Raw genomic sequence first — 14,556 nt, 5'->3', positions numbered from 1 at the left:
CGAGTCCCTCGCCCCCCCCCTCCCTCCCCCCTGGGCAATGATTAACCCGGGCTGGGTGCGCGCCGAGTGTGAACCGACCGCGAGAGTGAACCGACCAACCATCCCCGAGCAAACACCGCGCCGCCCCGCGTGATGCCAGAGCAGGCGCCGCAATCCGCCTACTACACAAAAAAGGGTCCCCTTCGGCCACAAATAAACAAACAGCGATATCGCCCCCACCCCCCCACGGACTTCTGGGAATACCGAATATTTATTTTGCTGATGTCACTCGACAGTGATTTACTCTTCACATGAGCACTGGTGGCATTGGCTCGTTTCCCGTTGGCGTCGATTCTATTGGACAGTGGACGACCACCGTCGTCGTGCTCACAGACTAGTACCTATTTTCGTGACCCCGGAGGAATGATGGTGCGAGTTAGAACTTACAGCCTTCCCATTGCGAGCCGCTCGCCCACCGCGGAGCCATGTGGCTGCGTGCCAGTGGACCACGAGAGAGTATTTACGATTGCTTCTGTAACGCGGTTGTTATTTGTTATGCTCCGATGGTCTATTTTATTTATTGCTCCAATTTCTACATGGGACGTCACAGTGCCCCTTACTGGACATCTGTGGAAATAGCTTTATAACTCATCGGATTCCTCCAGTATAATGATTCTTATTCTGACGTTTAATACCTCGTCTCGTATACAGCGGGCCGTGGGTTTGATCCCAACCCTGACGCCCGTTGTATATTTGTAGTTTCGGTGTCTCTCTCTCCCCGTGGTCGCGTGGATTTCTCTCCGGGTCCACCGGGGTTTACCCCTTTCACATTGAGAATCAACGGCACGCGTTGAGAGTATTTGGCTGCTTTGAAATTCGACACGATGATAAGCCACTTCGTTGAGCTATGAATTGTGGCGAGGTGGCCTTGTGAAACATAGCTATGTAGCTCAGTGGGCTTCACCTGCTAAAGTTTATCTGGCGCGCTCTTGTCTGGCTTCCAACATTATCCAGCGGCTCCGGGCCGATCAAACGAAACTGGCAAACCGCTCCAAAGGCCAGAACGAGTTCGGCAACCCCGTGCATGACAAAGGGAGTAGTTCTAGGCTTGATTTCAGTGTTAAATATTGTATACGGTACATTATACACTACATACAACTTAATAAAATACTGCGCTATATATATCACCCCATGCAGAGTCTTCGAGATTGGAGTGGTAAGTACGGTACAATAAACAAAGTAACTGTTTTAAAGTAGGATATTTTTTTTTTGGACTACTATATTTGTATGTTTATTTCTGCTAATTGCATAAACATTGAAAACACATAAACGCGTAACGAAACTTAAAAGAATAACGTCATGTACGCATGTGCAAAAAAAACTATTTTAAATAACGACGATTAGTGATTTTCCGGCGTTTTTGAAAATCCGGTGCCCCCTCGACCCCGAATAATCAATCATCTACCGTAGTTTAGTTTAACTTGGTTGTTTTTGCATCGATTTACATTTGCTTTGTAGCTGCGCTTAGCTTTCATGTGTTTTTTTGTTGTCGTTGCCTTTGGCACCCCAGGTCACTCTTGCAACAAGACTCATCATGCAAGCCTCATGCCTTCCGGCGTTCTCGCCCTGCGGTTAAATAGAATCGTCTCGCCACTGCTTGTCGACCGGTTAATTGTCGTCACGCACGCGTGTTCAGCCTTCACTATTCCACAACCTTTGACCTTCCACAGGAGGTTTCAACCTCGCATAGTAGGCCGGTTCTTTCGTTCAACTTTTGTTGTTTTGTGTCTTTACCCCCTCCCCCTCCCAACGTTATCCCAGTCGTCATATTGTGACGTCATGCTATTGTGACGTCATGCTATTGTGACGTCGAGGATTTCATTCGGATCTCTGGCAAGGTGGGCGGCTGACGCGTTCGTGTTCTGGTGAACGGCGCGTGGAAGTAGATGTCACAGAGCTGCATCTGAAATCCCTCCACGTGACTCCAGGTCCACACACACACAGTAGGGGAACGGCACTCTCTCTCTCCCACCCACTCTCCCATTGGCAATTGGATGCTCGTCACGTGCCAGTCAAGCTCATATTGTCAATTGCCGGAGAGGTGCAGAACAACATTTTCTCTGCGCAGTATATTTAAACGATGTTTTTTTATATTTTACCAGGTAAAGCCCACTGAGCTGTCTAGCTCTTTTGTTTCAGAAACGACCTGGCCACAAGTGATTGCTCAACGAAGTGGCTCGTCATCATCATGTGGAAATGTAAAGCAGCCAAATAACTCTAAACGCGTGTTTATAAGTGTGGATAGAAAACCCTGAGAACCCGGAGAAAAATCCGGGTCCTCAGAGAGAGCACGTAAACTCCAAATATATAATAGGCGTTCGGGTTCAGATCGAACCCACGACCTCCTGTATACCGGGCGAGGTAGTTAACATATCCTATCCAACGTGGCGCCGTGCATGCGATGATGCTCGTGGCACGTGCCAATCAAACTGATATTGTCAATTCCCATTTCCTCAGTGATGTGTTTTTGTTTGTTTGTGTGCAGTCATTGTTGATCGGGCCCAGACCCATCGGCTCACTGCTCCTGCGAGAACCCGGTGTGATGACAGAACGCCGACCGTCACCTGCATTAGCACCCCGGGGTCACCAGCTGGTGCCGACTCAGCGCTCTGACCTCTGACCCACTCGGCCACCTCCGTGTATATTTTGCAATTTCACCATCGCTGCCACACAACCCCCCGCCCAGCATCCACCACGTCCCCCCCCCTTCCCGACCACAGCCACCGCTGCCAACTGAACCTTATGGCGGGACCCCGGGGTCCCATAAGCCCCTGGCTCTCGCATCAACTGCGTTGCGACGTTATTCTATGTCTGTTGAAGGCGAACGACACGGCGATCTATTCCTCTCGACGAGCTCGACACGATGTGCTAATCAAAGTTTAAAAGTTTTCTTTCTTCTGCGCATTCATCCTCGCTGCTGCGCTTGGACGACGACGTGACAACAGAATGATCCGCGCCAGGTGGGTCGCGGCGTTTATGTGCGCGGTGGGACTGGAGTCGCCAAAAATAATTAAAATAAAATAAAAATTACGATTTTGACTTCCGTTTATTCGGGACCCCGGGGTCCCGCCATAAGGTTCAACTGTGGCTACCGCTGTGCATAGAGACAGAGGGGAGGGGGGCACAGCAGGGGAGTTTGTTCACGTGAGGAGACACCGCTGGGGACACCGCGGGGACACTGCGGGGCCCGTTCGGCGGCTTCTCGCCGTGGTGTTGACTAAAGAAAACACGAGAGGGAGGTGAAGAAAAATTGAGTTTTACATTTCATTAAAACTGCTTTTTGTGTTTAGTTTGTTGTGCCTTACTAACACAAATCACACTCACACACAATGTGAAACAGATGCCTCACTAACACGTGTTGACGAGTGTGTGCACGTGTTCCCTCTCTGTATTGCAGCTGAAGTGTGGTCGAGAGGGGTGGCGGTGGTGCATGGGGGGTGGGTGGGGGGCGATTGAGAACCGCGGCACTCTCTACGCCGTCGCCGTCGTTCAACAAAAGCGGAGTCCCCGCGCGGCGCTCTGCGACGATCTTTATTGACAAACGCAGGGCCGGTGACATCGCGCGCCGTCAACACCTCCCTCCTCTTGATGGCCGCCGTGGCACAAGGGGCAGGGGCAGGTCTTTAAAACGCTCGCGCGTTAAATCAAAACCGTCAAAAACGACCGCAGGCCTGCGAGAGCCCCCTGGTCGCAGTGGAACGCGCCGGTAGCCGTACAGACGGCGGCGAGAGTGGAGCCCCGGGCGGTGGCTGCGGTGCCAGCGGTGGTGCCGGCAGTGGTGCGGGCGGTGGTGCCGGTGGTTGTGCCGGCGGTGGTGCCGGCGGTGGTGCCAGCGGTGGTGCGGGGGTGGTGGTGCCGGCGGTGGTGCGGGCGGTGGTGCCGGCGGTGGTGCGGGCGGTGGTGCCGGCGGTAGGTGCGGGCGGTGGTGCGGGCGTTAGCTACAGGAACTCCTCCTGCAGGGCCTCCACCCACCTAGGGGACACAGGCGAGAGCACAAGCGCGTGTCTTCTTCTGGCGGTGGGTCGAGTGTGCGAAATACGTTACGTGCGATTGGAGCGATCTGCTCACGTTCTGGGGCCCGCTGTTACAACGACTGCCCTAGGTACACACACACAGACACAGGTCAGGCTTCCTGGAACCAGCCTGCTGCTGCAGTAGCACAGCCACCCGCTGTAACAGCGAGCTGTCGGCACAGAGTCGCGAGCTGCGGGCCGCCGCGACTCTGTGAGTGACGCTCCCGGCACGTTCCTCTCTTCCAGTTGTGTCTCTCCAACAGACGTCCTCGATTGATCAGCAAACTCGTTGTATGTGATTTTTTTTTAGTAAAGGAGCCGTCCATAAATGACGTCACGCGATTTTGGACGATTTTTGAACCCCCCCCCCTCGTCACACGGCGTCACAAAAAGTCAGACCCCCCCCTCAAAGATGACGTCACAAAGCCCTGCCCCCCCCCCAGGTGCGTGACGTCATTTATGGACGGCCCCAAACTCCAAATATACAACAGGCGTCAGCGTCAGGATCGAACCTCCGACCTCCTGTATACGAGGCGAGGTAGTTAACATCTCACAGCCACCGTGGCGCCATAACATGATGAAACGGAGGTGGGTGACAGCAGGTTGAGCGGAGATGTTGGAAGCGGGACTTTGCAGTGCGAACGCATCTCAAAGACGAACGTTTGCGGTCGGGCAGTGCGTAATCACCCGCGATGTCGTGCGGATCGGTCACGTGGCAAGTGATGATGGAGATGGAGACCAAAAATCTAAAGCGCAGTAGGAAGCGTGAACAGAAACAAGGGAGGAACCCGCGGATTTGAGAACACGCGCGCGTTCAGACGTAGTTGCGACTGTTAAAAAAAGTTGATCTCGGGCAGAACACGTGGCCTGAGAGGGATGATAGCCGGTGGGCGAAATGTTAACTCCCTCGCCTGGTGTGCAGGATGTCGCGGGTTCGATCTCGACCCGAAAGCCTGGAAATTTGAAGTTTGCGTGTCTCTCTCCCTGTGGTGGCTTGGATTTTTCTCCGGGTCCTCCAGTTTTTCCATCACACCTCTAGAAACGTGCGTTTAGAGTATTTGGCAGCTATAAATGTACACGTGATAACCCACTTCGTTGGGCTATCACTTGAGACCAGGTCGCTTCTGAAAAAGAGCGATATTGCTCAGTGGGCCTTACCTGCTAAAAAATGGTTTCGTTTTAGTAGTTTAACTACAGTGGCAGCCAAAGGAATGGGGCGCATCTGACAGCACGTCTGCTGCAGAGATGGAGCGATGGAATCAGCTCGTGTTCAGGTGCGAGGTGGATTTATAAAATCGCAGCACCGTGAGACACTGCGATGGCTTAGCGAGGCCTTTATCCGGCGGTGGATTGTCATCCCTGCACATCGTTGTCTATAATTACACTTCATCGTATCTGAAAATCTACGTCACAGCTGCACAGGCATTGACACAGATGCACAATTCATGCAGTAGCCGCACATTCATCGACTTGCCCAGCTGCGCGGCGTACGCTACAACCGCGATGTCTATAATTACACGCGATCGTAGCATGCGTGGCCACGTCACCATCATACGTCTGTAGTGACACATTATCATAATGCTCCACCATGGCGGCACGCCCGCCATCGGGCACACAGCCACACATGGCCAGGGGCAGAGCGGTGCCCGGAGGACACAGCTGGCGCTGTCGGTCACGCGGGGCCGAGCGAGACAATCCCGTGCCCCCCCCCCCCCACACTCGGGGACTGCGTCATGCAGCCTCGCGCCCGCGTCATGGAAGAGAGGAGACGCAGAGTGGTCACGTGTTAAAAAAAAAACGACGCGTAGCCTTAACAGAGTGTTGGGGGCACGTGCTGTGAACGAGCAGCACCTATTGAGGGCCGGCACGGCACAAGAAGGGGTGGGGTGGCCAGCACCACGCCCGGCCGCGTTTGTCTCCCCAGTGGCGATATTTACACATCGCACCAAGTACTCATTTAAGGCTGAGTCGACCTAGAGAAAGCCCAGGACAGGTTCAGATAATCGTCACTGGTTGTTGGCCGTGAGCGGCGGCCTTGGCTGGCCATCGAACAAAGGCGGTCACTGCATCGCGTGCTTTCAGGTGCGCTTCTGCGGCCGTCTGGAACGCTCTTCCTTCTGATAGTTAAGAAGCCCACTGAAGCTATGCACTTTGAAATCATCATCTAGATTTAAAACTAATTTCATTAGAGCTGCTTTTTGCATTTAGTTTGATGTCTTCCCTCCGCCTCACCTCGCATTAGCCACGGTTGGCTACAAACGAGAAAGTATAAAGCACACGACGACAACAACAACAAAGTGATCCCTGCTCAGATGAGCATTGAGGCGGTGCTCATCTCCTGTTAACAGTCCTAAGCCAGTGGCGGAAATTCCACGTTCCTACGGCAGGGATGGGAGTGAGCCCATCCACAGGACAATCACTACTCATTGGTTCTTTCGGTAAAGTCACGTAGATATAAAATAAAATAAATCACGACATTTCGGGCGCAACACAAGCGTCCGAACGCATGCTTTCCCACCTGATGACGGATGCTTGTGTTGCGCCCGAAACGTCGTGATTTATTTTATTTTCTACCCACGTGACTTTACCGAAAGAACCAAAGAGTATGGATTCCTGCAGTCACGAAAGCTTCAGATCAAGATGGGACAATCACTGTTGGTTTCCCTTCCAATCGGCACGACATACACAGCCTGTGGAATATGCACGGGGGCTGTGTGTATTTTGAGAGGCAGCGCACGATGTAATGGCGCAAGCGAGTGCAGATGAGATAGAGAGAAAGTGTAGCAAACGTGAACGTGCCAAGCAGGCATCACAAGCGAGAGCGCGTGACACGGACTACAGAAACAGGACAAAGGTAATTGAATCTTGCATGCAATCCTGACAATGCATAGCATAAGTGGGGCAGCGGCCGAGTGGGTGGTGGTGGGGTGGGTAGGTGGTGATGGAGTGGGTGGTGGTGGGGTGGGTGGTGGGGTGTGGGTGGATGGTGTTGGAGTGGTTGGCGTGGCGTGGGTGGTGGTGGGGTGGGTGGTGATGGGAGTGGATGGAGGTGGCGTTGGTGGTGGGTGGTGGTGGAGTGGGTGGTGGTGGAGTGGGTGGTGATAGTGGGTGGTGATGGGATTGGGTGGTGATGATAGTGGGTGGTGATGATAGTGGGTGGTGATAGTGGGTGGTGATGGGATTGGGTGGTGATGGCGTGGGTGGTGATAGTGGGTGATGATAGTGGGTGGTGATAGTGGGTGGTGGTGGGGTGGGTGGTGATAGTGGGTGATGATAGTGGGTGGTGATAGTGGGTGGTGATGGGATTGGGTGGTGGTGGCGTGGGTGATGGGGTCGGTGGTGATGGAGTGGGTGATGGTGGCGTGGTTGGTGGAGTGTAGGGTGGATGACGGAGGAGTGGGTGGTGGAGTGGGTGGTGGAGTGTGGGGTGGGTGGTGGTGGTGGTGGGGTGGGTAGTGGAGTGTGGGGTGGGTGGAGTTGGTAGTGGTGAAGCACCTCTGCGCCGTATCGGTGTCGGGCGCCCGGAACGTGAACACGGCGCGCCCGCGCTGCAGCAGCTGGAACGTCGGGTGAGCCGCGTGCGGCGCCGGGGGCAGCACCGGCACCGTCACCGTGAGCTCGTCCAGCGGCAGCGTCTCACACGGCGCCGCATCCTGCACGCAGAGCGCGCGTTAGCGACGGGCGGTGCGGCGGGACGCGTGCCCCACCGCGGTACAAGCCCCACCGCACCGCCCGGCACGGCGGGGCGAGCTTCACGCCAGAGCCGGGGATTCGGTTGCTTCAAGCGAGTTCCCCGCTTCCTCTCCCCTCTACTTCTTTTTCTGGAAGATTTGCTGGTTTCTCCAGGATGTTTATTTTGCGCGTCGTCGCTTTAAGATGTTCTCTGTTCATATTTTGTTTGTTGCGGTTGCACCCGACTCAAGAGCCGCATGGCTCACAGGGCTATACCTAGTACATGAAACTTGAACTCCGACCTCTCCATCCGGTCCGATAACTTCACTTGCGATCATATGGGACACACATATAGCCTCGTGTGACGTTAACATGCCTTAATGTTCCTATTAAATGATTTTATTTTAAGTAACTGCTTGCAGAAATTGTGTATTTACTTAATGGTCAATTATTTACTTACCCAGGAAAGCCGAGCTGAGTATTTAAACTATTTTATCAGCAGGGTCCCGCTACTTTTGAAGCGTGGCCACCGGTGGCGATATTTCATGATGAGCTACAGGCAGTGAGCCGGCGAGCCCACACAACACAGGGAGAGAGAGAACATACAAACTCCACACAGAGTCAGGAGTCGAACTCAGGTACGACCTTGCTGTGAGACGCACGTGTTACCAATGTGCTACCATGCCTATGCTTGTACGGCATTTACAATTTATTCTGTTAATGGGATGGTCTTTTTTCAGCTTGCGTTATTTCGGTGAACCAGGTCGCTATGAGATGTTAACTACCTCGCCTGGTATACAGGAAGTCGTGGGTTCGATGCTGACCCTGACGATGCCTGCTGCTGCTGCTGTATATTTGGAGTTTGTGTCTCTATCGTGTAGAATTTTCTCCGGGTCCTCCGATTTGCCCCCTCCACATTTAGAATCAACATCACGCGTTCAGTGTTCGGCTGCTCGACATTTCCACACGATAAGCCACTGGGCAGGTCGCTCGTTACAAAGAGCTATACATGGGCCTTCTTGCCTGGTAAAACACGCTTTGTAGTTTAGTATCATTTGTTTGCTTTTGCACTGAATTCCATTGTGCACCCTGGTCCCTTGAGTTCTCACCCTGCGGTTAAATAAAATGAACTCGGTGGTGTTACGGGTGAGTAAAATAGTAAAACGGTAAATAAAGGTGACTCTCGAAGCAAGCCTCACGTTGTCCCCCACGTCACCCCCCCCCCCCCACACACACACCTGGCTGGTGCGGTAGGTGTAGAGCACGCGGTCCCGCACCACGAACCACAGGCACTTCCAGTGCTTCTTGCCGCCGCGCATCCGCTCCAGGGGCCCGCTCATCGCGCTGGGCTCAGCGGCCTGCGTGGAGTTGCGCCCCCGCACACATGCCAAGCACATGCCAAGCACATGCCAAGCACACACCACGCACCACGCACCACGGCACGGACAGCGGATAAGCGAGCGCACGGGTGGCACCGATCGATAGCTTTTGATGAAAGAGATCGAGGAGGCAGCGATTGGTTAGGTCGTGGTCCCGCGGTTAACCGTGTATAATCCGTTCCACGACAACTACCGTTAGCCGAAATAATACCGTTGACCGAATATAGGAATTCCATGTTGAAAGCAATAATCCCTAATGTAAAGAAAGCTAGTCGAAGAACGCTCATAAATGAGCTCCGCTGATTGGTCGAGAGCATGCGCTCAGCCCCACTTCCGAGCGCTCGGATTGGCTGAACTTGGCGCCCGCGTGAATAACGTCAGCACATTACCGTCACATCAACATTTGCAATGTCAGTCTAAGGGGCCGTCCATAAATGACGTCACGCACCTAGGGGGGGGGGGGGTCAGGCATTTGTGACGATGTGTGACGAGGGGGGTGGGGGTTGAGAAATGTGACGTCACATCAAAATGCGCAACTTTAAATAAATATTGACAACACGTTCTACTTAATTAAATAACTTTTTAATAATTGGTTTCTCCTACAACATCAGAGTGCAGCGGCACATTAAATACGCACTACAATGACAATAGTTTAAAGCGATTTGAAGAATGTTTTTGGGGGAGGGGGGCAGAGCTTTGTGACGCCTTGTGTCGAGGGGGGGGGGGTCAAACATCGTCCGAAATCGCGTGACGTAATTTATGGACTGGCCCCTAAACCATGGGGGTCCTATGGGAGGCGATATATTAACTGCAAAAAACCGTTAACCAATGGCACTGTTAACCGAGGGACTTTATTTACGTAGGAATAGGCTCAAGTGCGGCAACGCCAGCTGTAGCCACTGCACAGACGATGAATACCCCGTTCGGAACACGGCGGCTAAAACTCGAACACAAACGCTGCGGGGCTACGTGAACGAGTGGCGTTATTTAGAGTCGCGTTATTTAGAGTCGCGTTGCTTCGAGTGGCGTTATTTCCACCACTTCGGAGTTGAAATGACGCTGACGGCACCGCCCGCACCGCCCGCAACACCCCCGTGCCACCGGGCTGAGGATGCCTGGCAGAGGGAGCGGATGGGCGGTCGCTCACCTTTCGCGGGCCGTGCTGCAGCCGCTCCTTGTGGCGACGCTCAGGGAGGCGTGGAGAGGGGACGCTCGGCGAGCCAATCTCCGCTGCAAGAAACGCCACGCGGGGTGGGGGGGGCGGGGTGGGGGGGGGGGGGACGCGCACGTGAATGTGGGAATCGCTCGTTGAACCCCTCACTCACTCACTGGCGCGCGTGCGCTGAGCTCGCGGTGTTACAGGAACACGGCTCGCGACTACAAAGCAGCTCGAAAACAAGCTGCTGGCATTGAGCCCCGGGGGGTGTCCGAGATGGAGGTTGGGAACGTTGTGACCGAGACAGCGGAAGAAGCAGTGCGGGAGTCCGGTAGAGGGCACGGGCGTGCGAGCGGCGTGCCCACGTTATCCGGCAAAAACGGCCGCACTGGGTGGGGGCGATGAGACGAGCCCGGCCACCCGTAGGAAGGGAAGAGCTAAGATCAGACGGTGGGAGACTCTCAGGGCAGACCTCGGAGATGTCCCTGCTCATCTCCTCTGCAGCAGCTGCGGAGTCTGATGGTAGGGGAGAGGGCTTTGGTGACATGCGGTGCTGGTCGTGGCGGCAGCGTAGCGGTAAAGCGCGCTGCGCTACGGACTCGGCTGCCCGAGTTCGATTCCAGCTCACGGCCAACACCAGTGACGATTATCTGAACTGACGAAGCCTCAAATGAGTAGCTGGTGCGGTGTGTAAACATCGCCACTGGGGAGACAAAGGCGGTCGGGCGTGGTGCTGGCCACCCACCCCCTCGTGTGCCGTGCCGACCTTGACAGGTGCTACTCGCTAATATAACTTGTCAGTTAAGGCTTTTGCCAGGATGGCACCATGATTTTGGACCAACAATACTGAATGGTTCTGACATGCTACATGCGTGCCTCGTAGGGATGAGGTTTGAATTTAACATTTCCAATCTGTTTCAGATATTAGGTGATCCACATGACAATGCACGGCAGCACGCGGTAGTGCATAGCAGCACGCGGTAGTGTGTGGTAGTGCATGGCAATGCGCGGTAATCCATGGTAGTGCACGGCAGCGCGCGGTAGTGTGTGGTAGTGCACGGCAGCACGCGGTAGTGTGTGGTAGTGCACGGCAATGCGCGGTAATCCATGGTAGTGCACGGCAGCGCGCGGTAGTGTGTGGTAGTGCACGGCAATGCGCGGTAATCCATGGTAGCGCACGGCAGCACGCGGTAGTGTGGTAGTGCACGGCAATGTGTGGTAGTCCATGGTAGTGCACGGCAGCACGCGGTAGTGTATGGTAGTGCACGGCAGCACGCGGTAGTGTGGTAGTGCACGGCAATGTGTGGTAGTCCATGGCAGTGCACGGCAGCACGCGATAGTGTGTGGTAGTGCACGGCAGTGTGTGGTAGTGCACGGCAGCACGCGATAGTGTGTGGTAGTGCACGGCAGCACGTGGTAGTGCACGGCAGCACGCGGTAGTGTGTGGTAGTGCACGGCAGTGTGTGGTAGTGCACGGCAGCACGCGTTAGTGTGTGGTAGTGCACGGCAGCACGCGTTAGTGTGTGGTAGTGCACGGCAGCACACGATAGTGTGTGGTAGTCCGTGACCCTGGGGCTGTACTCACAGGCGCCGTGCAGCGAGCTGTAGCACGGGTCGCACACCTTGGCCGGCTTGTCCCGGAGGTGCTTCAGCGGGAACTTGTGAGCGGAGCAAGCGCGGCACACGATCTGTAGGGAGCACGCACAAAGACAACGATCCCCCGTGTAGCCTTCACAGACTGTCGGGGCAAGTGCCGTTAACGAGCACCAATGAAAGCCGGCATGGCACACGAGGGTGGGTGGCCAGCACCACGCCCAACCGCCTTTGTCTCCCCCGTGGCGATGTTTACACACCACACCAGGTTTGAAGGTGAGTCGACCTAGGAGAGGAACCGGAGGATCCGGTTAAAATTATTGTCGCGGGTGTTCGCCATGAGCGGGAATCGAACTTGGGTGGCCGGGCTCATAGGTCACGGAGACTCGCGGCGCCGCTCACTAGCCCACACCACGCACACGGCTGCCGCCCGAGTGAGTTCCTGCGATGTTTGTGGTTACGAGTGAGTCCCTGTGGTGTTTGTGGTGACGAATGCTCCCCGCGGTGACTCAGAAGTGTGACCCATGGAGGTGGCTGAGTGGCGCCCAGAGGTCAGAGACGGCGGGCAGCACCGCCGAGATGCTGTTCTGTCGTGGGTTTGCCGTTGCACATTATTAGAGAATAATCATGCGTTGAGTTGCTGTGGTTGCCTCGCATGATGTTTGTTATTCAGACGTTTTTAAAATTGAATGTAACTTCTCCGACAGGAGTCTAACTTCTCAAACACCGTGAGCCCCATAACGTGCCAGAGACATCGCCTACTCCAGGTGCTCATTGTGGCGATCAGCTGCGCCACGCCAGGCATCCCACAAGAGGCCCAAACAAAACACAAACCACCTTTGTCTGTGAAAGAGGGGAGGATCAATAGATTGACGGCCAAGCTGACGAGGTGCAATTACACTGGCAAGGTCTCCCATCGCCGCGCAAAAATAACAACGGAAATAAGAAATAACCTCTATTTCATGTCGCGCCTTTCACGCTCAAGTGCCTGAAACGGTCGTAACGTAAGAAAAAAAGTAAAACGGCACCAACCATGGCAACGATCGGATGAGAAACGAATTAAATCTGGAATCGCGGTGGTCACGTGCGGCAGGGGAGCTCCAGGAATTGCTAGGCTGAAGTGATGCAGCGGTGGCGGCTGTTTAAAGGAGATGTGAAGATTTGCCGTTGTTGGAGAGTGAGGGTGTAGAGAGTCGTTGAAGAGTGAGCCTGTAGAGTCGCGTGGATTTTTTCCCTCCACATTTAGAATCAACGTGCATCTATATTACTGAGAGTATTTGGCTGCTGTACATTTACACGTGATAAGCTCCTTCGATAAGCGATCATTTGCGATAGCCAATTCGCTTCTTATAGAGCGAATAGCTCAGTTGGGCTTTACGCGTGTAGAGACATCGTTGCATGTCACTGTGTGAAGCGATGTACTGACATCGCAAACACCACCGAAGGCGGACGCAGTTACCAGCCCTAGCAGGGCTCGAGGAGCACGGACTGACAGCAACCAGTGGCACCCTGCGCTGGGTGCAGTGCCAGCTCCTACAGAATAGGGTGCTGGGGAGGTGCCGCTTCGGGAACGTGGTTCCACGGGGCCACAGCGCTCTGGTTGACCCCGGAGGACACGTGACCGGGGGCGTCTGCCCGGGGACCCCCAAAAGGGGGGCTGGGGGGACCACGTGTCCAGGAGAGATCCTCGTCGATGATTTGAGAAGGGGGTCGTGACGAGGGGCGGAGCGAGCCCCGCCACGGGGGGTAAAAGCCGGTATCCCAGTGGGACAGACTGCTGTTGTTATCCTCAAGAACCGACGTTCTACGCCTACGTCCGAAGACAAGACCAACACGGGACCTGGCCCCAAGCTGGGGTCCCGTCCCTCGTAGCTACTCCCGGTGTAGTTGGTGTAGGTAGCCTGGTGGACCACCACCATAGGTTGTTAACTGGTGAAGGGGCAGTTACCCCTTTGTGTTTGGTGTTGGTATTAATAAATGTGTTGCCTCCAAACAGTACGCCTGAGTCTCCGTGTGAGCCCACTACACCTGGTAAGATGAAAATAGTTTATTTTTATTTGTATACTTTTTTAGAGTGATTGGTTTACCTTTCCTATACGTTGAACTCCTATCATGTTGTTGTGTTGTTTGCTGTTGTAACGTTCTGAGCCCGTGCCCCTCCTGGACATCTGTGAAAAATAACGTGTATAGCTCTCCTGCGGTTATAAATGGAAATTCTGATTGTGAACTGAAGGAGAAGATCCACAGAGGAGAGAACGCCTCCTGCACTGAACTTTGCCAATCCAGTCACAAGCCGTGATCAACACGAGCTAAAGAGTGACTCTATAATTGCGGGTCCGTGGACGACCATCACGGTGAAGATACGTGTCGTTCAGCTGCATACCTGTCAACCCCTTATCAGTGCCCTACCTTATGACAGACCAATGCAGGCCTTGTTGGTCACCCCGTGCCCTTATAAATCTCAACGTTCATCCTACAAAGTCCCATCACGAGGGAAAAACACAAACAAATAGACAAAAAACATGTTTTGCCGTATTGAAACGGCTGTACGCCGTATAGACCTGAAAACTCAGTGTCCCTGTACAAGAATACGGCGTAAACCATAGTATGGGTTCACAGCTGCAGCTGTCGTCTGATGGGGAGAGAGAGAGAGCTGGACTGTCTACAGGCACGGGCAGACCGTGCCTACGCTTCTTCAGAGATC

The 14,556-nt window shown here is 54.2% G+C and overlaps 1 protein-coding gene across 2 annotated transcripts in view; it reads right to left on the bottom strand.

Moving 5' to 3' along the window:
- Positions 1–3,066: 3,066 nt before the first annotated feature.
- LOC133342713 (FYVE, RhoGEF and PH domain-containing protein 6-like) overlaps positions 3,067–14,556 on the bottom strand; it is a 54,539-nt gene continuing 43,049 nt past the window's right edge. For both annotated transcript variants that reach the window (XM_061552048.1, XM_061552049.1), the window contains exons 18-22: positions 11,845–11,947; positions 10,251–10,333; positions 8,963–9,082; positions 7,548–7,705; positions 3,067–4,011 (exon numbers count right to left, since the gene is read on the bottom strand). In XM_061552048.1, coding sequence (XP_061408032.1) covers positions 3,978–4,011; positions 7,548–7,705; positions 8,963–9,082; positions 10,251–10,333; positions 11,845–11,947 — 498 coding nt within the window. In that variant the 3' untranslated portion in view covers positions 3,067–3,977. The remainder of the gene's footprint in view (positions 4,012–7,547; positions 7,706–8,962; positions 9,083–10,250; positions 10,334–11,844; positions 11,948–14,556) is intronic.

This window comes from Lethenteron reissneri, chromosome 15, assembly GCF_015708825.2.
Source record: "Lethenteron reissneri isolate LAM-NWPU_2019-01 chromosome 15, ASM1570882v1, whole genome shotgun sequence".
NCBI lineage: Eukaryota > Metazoa > Chordata > Hyperoartia > Petromyzontiformes > Petromyzontidae > Lethenteron > Lethenteron reissneri.
This window is presented reverse-complemented; position numbering and strand designations above follow the sequence as displayed.